Consider the following 12,129-nt stretch of genomic DNA (forward strand, 5'->3'; position numbering starts at 1 on the left):
AATGCGCCCGCTGTCGCTCCCGCTGCACCCACTATCCAAGGGGATGCATTGAGCCAGCAATAAACTTACTCAGATCTAGGTCATATCGTGCATGGCAACCTGTCGGCCAATGGAGTTTTGGCTTCATCAGCACGACTCGAGTCTGGCAATAGGACGATGCGAAACAATATGCATACAGCACAACAACAGCAACAAGTGCATGCCCGGATGCTTCTCTTTCTATTGCTTGCTTGTCTCCTGGCTGGCCAGCTTTTCAGTTACTTGCGGTGAATTGCACTCTATGTTAGTCCTCTATCTCGTGTTCGAGATAAGTCCACTGTCCTGGATTGTTCCAGAGCCATCCCATTACAACTACTTCAAGTACAATGTACTATAGTAATAGTGAACATACAATCCAAGCTAACTGTCAGCCATCCATCATTGTCCATACTTTTCAAGTAGGTCTAATTAGGGCCATCAGTTGTGTTCCTTCGAGAAGAGTTGGGTTCGTGAAGCCATTACACGCTTTTTTGAACTAGTATCATCAAGTTTCATTCTACGCATGGAGTTCAGGATTGAGGCCCTACGAAGGAAATCGGTCCTTTGCATTCTATCTGCGCTTGGACAGTGTGTGCTGAGCCGGGCAAAACAAGCTCCACCAACGAGATCACTGGGCGCAGCACAGACACGTTTTGGACAGCCTGATCTGGGAGCGGCCGGGTGCTCCGTGACATGGGCCCTGCAGCACCCCAAGGCAACACCATTCAAAGTCCACGCAATGAACTGAAAGACATGTAGTACATGATGTGCATGTAGCGACCGACCCTGGCAAACAACGGAGCCAGAACTCAACAGTGAATATGTCACAGGAAGAAAAGAATATCAGCGAACAGTAGTAGAATGCACAAAAAATAAAGCCATTGCGATGGTTCTATGTTAAAAAATATGATTCAATTTAATAGTTTGGTGACTAGCAAGAAAGAACACTAAATCTATCTAAAATGACAAGAAGGTGCGCAAATGATGACTAGCATTGCTGAAATTACTGAGCATGTACATTGCATTTTAGTCTCTGCACATGTCTACACACAAACCTAAAATTCAAATATCACAGAGAACAGTACGGTTTCATGGGCTTTCATGACAAGGTGCTGCGTTACGTGAGCATGCAATATGCATTTCCAAGCATGATCTGACGAACAAAAAAACACATGACAAGACTTCTTTGGACACGTCAAGACAGCTACTTTCGGCGTTTCAAATCTTCAAAACGCCGCGTGAGGTCATCGAAATCAAGATCGGCCGAATCCGCTCCCACCCCAGACATCTTTTCTGCCGATTGATCGCCAGGTACAGAAGGCAGTTCAAACGATGGCTCAGCTACAGGAACACAACACAACAAGGACACACCACGTTTGGCTTACCATCGCACTAGTTGCAGTCCTACACAATTTCTGCAGTCAACGAGTACTGCATGTGGGCCGGGCGGCGTCAGAATAGCTAACAGAGAAAGAAAAATTTCAAATTCAGTACATGCAAAACATCGGGACGGTGAGCCAAACTGCGTGTTGCTAGAGTGTCACGGGCAAAATCAGGCCTATGAGTAGTCCAACCACACATAATTATGGTGTGGCATCGCAGTACAAGGAAAGCACTAAACGACAGAGACCTTGACATGGGGAGGGGGGGGGGGGGGGGGGGGGGATGCACGAGCATACTCAATCATGCAGAAAGCGAACGCCTGGAATTGGTAGGCAGCCCACGCAGCATGTGGGAAGTACAGGGGCGATCTTCAACAAACTCCTTTGGCTTGGTCTAGTGTCTACGTTTATTTCCAAACATTTTTTTTGAATGTACTGTCTATACATGACTGCACATCATTGCTTTTCTTCCTTTTTTGGGTGTGGACGGGTGTCAGCTGATATGACATCCATTTGGAAAAAAGATGGCAGCTTTCTTGTTTCATGATTGTAGACAATTACGGACGTCCGCTAGGGATAAGTATGTGTCTTACCTGGATAGCCTGCCTCCCGTGCAGCCATATCCTGGAGAAGAAGAAAACGGAAAAAAGAGCACAGGCCAAAGAATAAGTTACACGAACAGTTTAAAATTCAACTCAGCTGCTGATATCTTCGCTGGAAACTTCCGAGCAACTCTCCCAGGGCCATACTTAAGAGAATTAGAGGAAAAGGCACATGAAAGGTAAGATACAGGGAGCCTGACACTGAACCCCCCTCCCCCCAGCTGTGTTCATGAGGTGAAGTTGACATGCTGCAGCTACATGCACATGTGCAACTACTTGTACAAGTGCATGCACAGTAAAACTCCCCTAATCCAGGCAGGCTGGGACCGAGCACTGCCCATAACTAGGAATTGCCCGTAACTCAGGACACATATACTTACTGAATACAAGTAAACATTCTTATCATACCAATCAATAGTTTTTGGGGCTGTTTTTCTTGACTCTAGATGGGTCAGAAAGGTGCCTGGTAGACGGGCGTGTCCGGATTAGGGACGTCCGGATCCAGGGAGTTTTACTGAATAGCGCTGGTGGCGAAGGCTGGATATACTGCCAACTTCAGCATATTACAATGCAAACCATAGTTCTAGAAGTCAACGCAAGGATGCTTACATGACTACAACTGTGCAATGTGCATGCACATTGAAATTTGAAGTTGAAGCACTCAACAGTCGGGAGCGGAACTGGCCAAGCAGGTATCGAGAAATGGCCCTGAAACAGCTGCTTCAGAACTGCACGTCTTGTCCTGTTTAATCACACACAGCTCATGCACATCAGTTGTTGGTTCTTTTGCTCAACCTGAAACGACAACGATTTTGATTTTTGAGCCAGGAAACATGACACAGGCTACTTACCGCTTTGCTTGGCAGAGGTCCAGCTCGGTCGTCGACGGCAGGAGGCGCGCCCGGTGCAACCCAAGCACCGGCCACAGTACCCGGAGGCGGCACTGGCATGCCGTGCCCTGCGCCTGCTGCGGGCCCGACGGCCCGGGGCGGCTCGTACGGGTAGGACTGCGTTGTGGGCGCACCAGAGCTGGCAGGGTAGCCGGGGGCGGCGGTGTTGGGAGGCATATGCGCTGCCGGAGGCATGGCTGGGTGGCCAGTTGGGTGCATGGGATAAGCGGGCTGTGAGTGTGCGGGCGGCATCGCAGGTGCAGCTGCTGCACCCGGGGCCTCGCTTGGTATTGTGGGCAATGCCGTCGGTATGAACTCCTGGTCATCCGCCAGTGCTGAGAAATCATTTCCCTGAACACATAAAACAGCACACGGTGCAGTCAAATTGGTTGTAACTAGTTAGCAACCCTACCATGGTACATAGGCGACTGCTTTTCGTAGACAGGGAGTCTCCCTAAGGAGCTGCTCTTCGTAGACTGTATAAGGCAGTTGGCCTTTCCTAATAGCATTAGATACACCTTTAAGTGGCCTTTGTAGTCAATTCAACATGTAAGGTTGAACAGGGATGGTGCCACAGGTGGCCGGTTTCTAGTGACAGGCAGCGTGTTATTGCGACGATTCTTTATGACTGATGACTTTGCATAGTGCACCCGGATAAAATTTGTAATGATGCTGGCAGGGATACAAATAACTGGCAAAAGCAGAAAGGGCTTCAAGCTGTATGCTGCCATCAAACACTGTAAACAAGAATCACAATCGTCATTGTTTGAGACTCAGATCAGAAGGCTTCTTGCACAGGCATGACCTACCATGAGCGCCATCGTGTCGGCTTCATACGGAACGTGGTGCGACTTGGCAATCTCGACAAGATACTGCTCGACAAGAACCTTGGGCGGTGCCTCCACGCTCATACGATGCACCAGCTAGTAGGAGTACGCAAAGCAAAACAACCCCAAACAAAGAACTGTGAAAGACGAAACTTACACATCAACAACTCGAACAAGTGTCATATAGCGTGTAGCGTGGTGATGTCTGCGGCTTTTATCCTTTTCATAGCTTTAGTCAAAGAGTGCGCATGCAATTCAGACTTAGGGGAAGATATTTCACACAACCCTTTTATGACTGCAGGAACAACATAGAATATGAAGACACCCATTTCCCGATTGGGGTCCAGTCTTTGCTAGCTACAAGTACAAATCGACGTTGCACGATCGCAATCGATTCTGGCTTCACAGCAGGCACTGGGCTGCCATGCCTAGGCCATTTAGCACTATGCTGAACGAAAATCAAAAGATTATAGAGGGGTGCACACGCCCCCTATGCCCCTCATGGGCTGTGCACCTGGCTCTCAGCACAGGACAAGCAAACAGAAAGCAAGCCAAGAGTATCAATTCACGACGTGTGCCTACCCGTTCGTTGACAGAGTTGGTTGCATTGGCCCGCGCCTGCTCTCCAAACGTTTTGCCATACTTCAGCACAAGCTGCTCTGACGCCTGACCAGGGCACATCACAGAGGGAAAAATCATCGACAAACAGCTTCAGTATTTGACAATCTTCATAATGTTAGTAGTTCCCAGCACATACACACATCTTACATTCACACTCACGGGCAAGCTTGCAAGTGTGCGAGCATGCATGTGAGCATGCATGTGAGCACGCACGTGAGCACACACACACACACACACACACACACACACACACACACACACACACACACACACACACACACACACACACACACACACACACTTGAACACACAAACACGTGACACACGAACACACATATACACACACACACACACACACACATACACACACACACATACACACACGCACACACACACACACACACACACACACACACACACACACACACACACATGAACATACGCATACGCATACATCACTTACAAATGCACATAACTCACCCCCTTGAGCTCATTGATTTCCGACTGCATGCGCGGCGTTACCCAGATCAAGGAGCACACCGCCTCCGCAAGTCCCTCGTCGCAATGCCTACACATTGCAATACAAGCACATGATCCGGAGCAAGAGCAAAAGGTTAAAACCCTGTTTACCACGAGTGTGCAACTCGACGATCCCCCAGCCAAAGAATGATGCAATAAAACTACTAGTAGTATGCAGTGGGTGAACCCATCGCAGCTTGAGACAGGAGTTGTACACTCTTGGTTATGTCCTCTTGCCGTTACCATTCCATGATCACATGACGTATCACACAACATACTGTAATTTCACAAATTTTCGGTGTACTTTTATTTTCAGTACTTTCGGTGCGTCTGTTTCATACCTAAAATTTCAATACACCGAACAAACACTACCACACATAATCCAATAGGGAACTGCTTCTCTGTACCGAAAATTTCTGTTCACCTAGCCTGGCCTGTTGCCCTCATACCGAAAATATTGAGCACCGAAAATTTCTGAAATTAGAGTATTACATGACATACCAGATGTACCGGTATGCGTGACTACTGATGGAAAATAGCCACATTGTTAGGCCTTAGGGGCTGTCCCAGCCTGTCCGGCATTATCAATTTTCAAAGCATAAACAAAGCATAAACAGTTTTAGCTACGACCTACTCTCTTGAAGTGAAAATATACGGATTGAGTCGTACATAAATGGACGGTTGCTTATGACAATCCTCAAAGAAATGGTCCAAATGCACAAAAAGGGAAAACTACAGTCATGTGGAACTTACTTCATGGACTCAATCAAACCAAATCGCGCCAAGAGCAAATCACAGTACAGCTCCACGACTTCCATCGCCTCCACAATGTAGTCCTCACGAATTATATGCTCAACCTGTGTTGACAAGAACACACACATACACACAAGCACACACGTATACAGTGGAACCTCTATTTAGCAACCGTGAACAGGGCACCGATCGTTAGTAAACACCGGCTCAAACGTAGGCAGCAACATGGTGTGGAAACTGAAGTGACCGGTCTCCTACCAGAGTGGTCATCAACACAGCCTTGACTGCACTGCACATCGCTAGGGTGAGGCCACAGCCACTGACAAATCTGTCCCCAATAATCTAACAAGACCGAGGCAGGTAGCTGTTCAGAGATTGAGTAAAAGAGACTTAGTATATGAAACTCACGCGTATCCGGGCACGCTCATATTTTCCGGAAGTCAGGTAGTCGGCAATTTCCTTCCGTGCCTTCACAGTCTGCTCAGCTGTGGAACAAAAACGATACCCATGCACCGGAGATTTAGTAACAGGATACTGTAAATATACAAAATTTCGGCACTTCACGATTTTTGACATTTCGGCGGCGATTTATTTTCGGCGTGGGGTAGAGGGCATGGTATAGTCGACAGATGCTGTGAAAAATTTCGTCAGCGTTTTAATTTAGGCGTTTTGGGTCGGTGCCGAATATAGCCGAAATTAAATAGCTGCCGAAAATTTGTATATTTACAGTACCCCGTTGTATGTTTGCTCCAGACTTCCAGATCGGCGCTTACGTCCCGTACCGTCAGCGTTAGGTGCTTATGTCCAATGTGAACTAGGCTTTAAGGTCAATGCGTTGGACAGATTTCCCCTGTGATGAGCGGCGAGTTGTACGAACTCACTCCACCATAGGTCACCAGTCGCAAAAGTTGAGCTCTCGCGACAGCAGTCTTATGACTGTATGCAACAAGGGACAATCGGTTCTTGTTGTAACTGTTGCGAGTCGCAGCGCCGAAAGTGACAATGTCCATTACTTGTATGTTTATTTGATCGAGTAAAGAAATACGTCACATGCACCAGGGAGTTGTAGAAACCGAGGAGAGGACACAGCACCGATTTCCGAGGATCCGGTTTGATACCAGTACAATTCTTGTTACGCTGAGTACTTTTTCTTATAGGCAGAAGAATTCGTGAATTGAGAGACCACAAGAAAACCATCGGGGAGCCAGCTGTCCATGACTTTTCCTCTTCTTATTACTATTAGTGGGAGAAAACCATCCTGTGGAGCGTACTGACCACTCACACTGCGCAAACAGGATAGTACTTATGAGATCGTGGATGCGATGGAAATTTGTTGACATTTTTAGACTTTTACCAACGACAGGGGTTCAAAGGGACGTGTTGCTTTCCCTTCATCCCACCACACCCACCTGTTTATTTTCACAGAAACACACCTAGGGATACAAGGGCACAATCTGGCCGGGCTCTTTGCTGTAATGGAGGCATGCAGAAAATTATAATATGGTACGGAGGGCCTGTTTTCAGCCAATCAGCGCTCGTCTAGCCATGGTTATATTGGCCAGTATAAATCCCGCGCGGGATTTATATTGAATATAAATCCCGGTGCACGGTACGTACGCTAGGGGCCGGGCACTGCCACCGTACAAGTTCACTGCCTGAAAGGCAGTGAACTTGTACGACGGCAGTACTCCAGCGCACGGACCATATTCACAACAGACACAACATACACCACATGCACGTGTACACTCCACAAAGAACGGCATTACCATTACTGACGAGGAACAGTACACAATGGAAAAGAAGAATGACCTGGAATTCGTCTACTGAGTGTTCTATTATACTGAAACTGAGGAAAAAGAACGTCAAATAACCACGAAGTATCCCCAATGGATCAGCAATGTACATTGAACTTCAAATAGTTGAAGATCATCAACAGACTGTCTCCTTCGTATTAAACTAAGTTTATGATACAGAGTGTACTTTAAATCCTCCTAAACCGATTGGAAAACGCTAGAATGGAGTGAAATGTGGTACAGTGATACAAAACAGTGTATGCAAATGCATCTACGTGCAAGTAAGCAAACCTGATTATAAGATGCCGCATGTGAAAATCAGCACTGCACAATATCATGAGATAATAGTAACACTTACTCCTAAAGAGTCCAAATTGTGCTGTAGTCTAACTAGTGACGGTAGTTTGATTCAACGACAACTCCAGCACCCCAGCAATTCAGTTGGCTTCCGCATCGCTCACGAGACAATATGCTACAATATGCACTGGAACTGAAAGGAAATCTTATGCCAAACATCGGATCCACGGAGGAATCTCCTTCTGCTCTTGCTCGACCATTCTTTCAATTGACAACTGATAACCAGCAGAACATGTTCATGTACTGTATGATGTAGGACAGTAGGAGATCTCCAAATAGGTTCGTTGTTCTGGAAATGCGTAGGGGTACCTGGCATAAGTAGGATATGACCCTCATAGTCGGGTCATACCGTACCCTCATATAAATCCCTCCTGCTATCGCAGTCGGGATTTATATTCAGCCGGTATAACCCTCTGACTCGGGTTATATCCTTTATATACGACCATCGCCTTTTTCCGGAGCACCTTGTGCCATATTTGGCAGGAACAACCTGCTCTAGTACATTCGTATGACCGTACCCAGGTCATGACCTCTTTTGCATATGGCTGGAATCACAGTGTGTACGGCTGTAAGGGTTGGTTCACATAAGCAAAATCGGCGCCGCAAGACATGGGCGGTAGGCGCTAGCTAGGCCAGCCAATTGAAGCTTGAATTCTTTGTTTCTTCAGCAGTTCAAGGTCTTTCAGTGATGGCCAGTCAGTGCTACCTTTTACTGGAGATCATGAAACTACTTCTACATCTTTTATTGCAGTCTAGTAAGCGGTGGTGTCGAAATAATGCGTGCAAACGTTGATGAAGTCACACGAACTTGTCTACTGTAAATAAACAAATTTTCGGCAGCTATATAATTTCGTCTATATTCGGCACCGACCCAAAACGCCTAAATTAAAACACCGATGAAATTTTTCACAGCATCTGTCGCACTATACCATGCCCTCTACCCCACGCCGAAAATAAATCGCCGCCGAAATGTCAAAAATCATGAAGTGCCGGAATTTTGCAGCGCCGAAATTTTGTATATTTACAGTATGTATTCTTCGTATTTTTTATATATTTCAATTGTATTTGTCTCATAAGTTGCACTACAGTCAAGCAGATTATCCGAGAAGGACGGGTTGGTATGCTGCCTTAATTTGCCACGTTGAAACGCCTACAAGAATGGCGAACGGACCTCATCTTTAGCTTCAATTTAGGAAAATTTAGGATGAGTCTTGGTTCGAAATTTTAAACAAAGTCTGGCTCCCGGCACCGGCGATCACCGGCACCAACGGTTCACAAACCACTTTTGGTCAAAATTGTACGGGATCGGCGCCGGGGCAGATTGCAAGAGTTGGGCACTGTCCAACTTTGCCGGCGGTCCCTTGCGATATTTTACCGTATGATTTTGTTACGACTGCACTGATCCACATAATCGCAATGCGCCGGAAGAGGTTGCAAGAGACCCACTCCCGGCGTGTACCGGCGATATGTGAACCAACCCTAACTGTAGCGCAACCTAGTGCCAGTAACGACGAGGAACTGATGCACACGTCTCATTCTTTGATGTTATTGGAGGCTTCAAAACATCTTTCTACATCTATTATCAGGTATCCCTCGCCAGATAGCGATAGTTGACGAGAGTCATATCTTTCGTACTCGTGTTATTCTGTGGTGAAGGGGTCTCCGAAAAATCAGAAAGTCAGCACATTTTAAAGTTTCAGTGATTCCTACTTTGGGGCTTTCCCAAGTACATGTACCGTGAGGCACACATCGCCGGAGCTTTTCCATGCCGTGTCCCGTGCCAGACTTATACAGCTCCCTGCATATTCTCACCAAGAACATCTTTGTCTTATCTCTGCAGCCAGAACATTCCGGGTGCACAGTGTCTTCAGTTACCCCTAACAACTAACCCGTGCACACCCGTATCCGGGTCACATGCAAGTACAATCATGTACATGTAGCTAAGACTAAGACTAAGACTAAGTAAGAGCAGAGCTGCAGAGATACTATCTGAGACTTACTTTTCTTCTTCTGGGCGAGCTTCAGTCGATTGATGCAGAGCCGCAAATCAATCTTCAGCTTTGAGGATTTGTGTCCACCTCCGAACATCTTGGCAGAGCAAGTTCGAGCGGCTTCTAGAGATCAGGGGCTTTCGAAGTTCAGACTCTCCAGCGACCACTCAGAAGAATAATACTAAATGTGAACACTTTCCTTACGCGGGTTAGGAAAAGAAAACAGGTCTCGAACAGACCACTGGTAGTTTACACAAATAAGTAGCCCTTACCCAAGAGAAACCAATGCTTTCCTCTCTATTTCGATCAGTCTCCTGAAATGAAGTGGAGAAGAAGTCTTGTTCGAAGGATACTTTCGACTGTGTGTACGTGTGATGATCTGTTGGCACTCCTTCAAACACGATTTCATGCAATTGAATGTGAAATTACGTCATATCTCCCGTCTGATTCAAAACTCACATGCAAGTGACGTAACAGAATATCATTCAAAATTATCACGAGTCATAAAATTACCACTAAATTTGCGAACATCGACGACTCTCGGCACTGGGTCAGAGGTTTTGCCGATCCATTTGCGCAAAGGACTACATTGGCGCATGCCCAACGTAGAAGTCTTTCTTTTCGTCTTCACCTTCTATGCAAGATGGCGCAGAGAGTTACCTTTCGACGCCGTTTGAGCTATAACACACAGAGCAACAGAAGGAGGCTGTGAGTTTCTGTAGAATTGGAAAGCTGAGGAAACCTAGCGCAGAATTTTTAGAAGAGTTCCGCTTTTTGTCCTGTGCTGTTTACAGCTCGAAGACCCCAGGTGGACGTTTAGTGTACCTCTATCACAAGAAGCAGGGAACCGTTCCAGCATGCGGTGACTGTCATAAGAAGCTTCAAGGGGTAGGCTGAAGATATTGTTTGGAAGAACCGTGAGGGAGAAGTCTGGAAACAATGGACGATCTTTGTGTTTCTTGGATGCAGATTAAGGCTATGCGCCCTAAGAAGCTCGCTTCAGTCTCGAGGCGTCAGAAGACCGTTTCTCGAGCCTATGGTGGCTCTCGATGCGGCCGATGCGTCCGCGAGAGGTGAATTACTATGTGCATTGTCTTAGTAGCTTTTGGTAATACCAATTGTCATTGTAACTCAACAATAATGTAATCTCGACTGAATAATTTTGAATATCTTGAGTAAATAATTCCCCGGAAAATTTTTACTGTACCAATTGGTGTGAGATCGTTGTTGGCCAAAATTGTTTCGCAATGCTAAGAATCTTAGGACATATAGCGTATCTGCAGTGGATTGTTGTACTGCCATCTCTGCTATGAGATAAACAAAATATCATGGGGCAAGTTTGAAATTTTTTCGTATTGTCTCGAATTATGGATTCAAAAAATATACGAAAATAACAATATTTTGAATGAAAATGTTAATTGTTAGTCCGCTGCACGCTCTACACACTCTTGTATTCGAAATTGATGCTACATTATTTCACTTGTAGTGAATGCCCGGTCCCCTATTGCATGTGTTTGTTTACCACCAGTATGTACTTGTCTCTTTGTTTCTCCAATTGTGGACACTTGTGTCGTTCGTGGACGAAATCATGTCAGTTGTTGATGTGTACAGTGATAAAAGCTGTTGTCTGTGACTTTGAGTTGGATGTTTGTGGATACCTTTAGTGGCCTTTTGCAGCGTCAAATTGTTTACTGTGTTGTGTGGATCGTAATTTGTTACCGTCCTGTACTTGTGTGTGGGTAGTTATCAATGGTGTATGTATACGACAGCCGTGCCATTGTGGCATTACCTGCCACCAGTACATTGTGGTATGTGTGGCTGGCATTGCCAGTGCTGCTCCCCTCACTGTCTTTGATCATAATGTACTGATATCTGAAAAGTAAATTAATTATAGCTTCATCAGTAGACAATGTAGTACATGACCAATCCCAATATGTGTACTTGTATGTGTGTCTTTGCCATAGCATGACACATAAATGTTGGTTCCAGCGGTCTTGGTATCTCACATAGAAACCTCCTGTTTAGAAACATATCTGCTCCATTTCCATAGGTCTGTCTTTGTATATGCTATGCACTGTGCTCTATTTGGACTTTTTCCCTATTCCTAAACATGTTTCGGTGATTTGTTTCTCTCTTGTAGAATCATCCGCGCTTTCCTTATTGAGGAGCAGAAGATCGTTGCTCGCGTGGTGAAGGCCAACAAGAAGCAGTAACTCTATTCTGTACCATTAAATCCTTCGCTCTGTCAATCCACTATGTGCTCTGGTGTGTGCGTACATGTGAGTTTGCATGCTTTCAGCCTGTACACTGTATTTGTGGGATTCCTAGTGTTCTATAGTTTAGTATGTAGTGTTGATGGCCATTTAGCAGATATAG

At 45.9% G+C, this 12,129-nt stretch overlaps 2 protein-coding genes across 2 annotated transcripts; one reads left to right on the forward strand and one right to left on the reverse strand.

The window, feature by feature from the left end:
• Window positions 1-758: 758 nt before the first annotated feature.
• LOC135817280 (IST1 homolog) lies at window positions 759-10,129 on the reverse strand. The gene is made up of 9 exons (XM_065330436.1): window positions 9,763-10,129; window positions 6,021-6,097; window positions 5,613-5,716; window positions 4,821-4,908; window positions 4,302-4,385; window positions 3,702-3,815; window positions 2,854-3,243; window positions 1,994-2,024; window positions 759-1,359 (listed from the first exon to the last, which is right to left on the reverse strand). The coding sequence occupies exons 1-9, from the start codon at window positions 9,848-9,850 to the stop codon at window positions 1,223-1,225; spliced, it is 1,113 nt and encodes a 370-aa protein (XP_065186508.1). The 5' UTR covers window positions 9,851-10,129; the 3' UTR covers window positions 759-1,222.
• A 211-nt stretch (window positions 10,130-10,340) lies between these two features.
• Window positions 10,341-12,002, forward strand: LOC135817284 (large ribosomal subunit protein eL34-like). The gene is made up of 4 exons (XM_065330441.1): window positions 10,341-10,461; window positions 10,548-10,641; window positions 10,723-10,826; window positions 11,894-12,002. The coding sequence occupies exons 1-4, from the start codon at window positions 10,397-10,399 to the stop codon at window positions 11,964-11,966; spliced, it is 336 nt and encodes a 111-aa protein (XP_065186513.1). The 5' UTR covers window positions 10,341-10,396; the 3' UTR covers window positions 11,967-12,002.
• The last annotated feature ends 127 nt before the right edge of the window (window positions 12,003-12,129 follow it).

This window comes from Sycon ciliatum, chromosome 5 (genome assembly GCF_964019385.1).
Source record: "Sycon ciliatum chromosome 5, ocSycCili1.1, whole genome shotgun sequence".
Taxonomy (NCBI): Eukaryota; Metazoa; Porifera; class Calcarea; order Leucosolenida; family Sycettidae; genus Sycon; species Sycon ciliatum.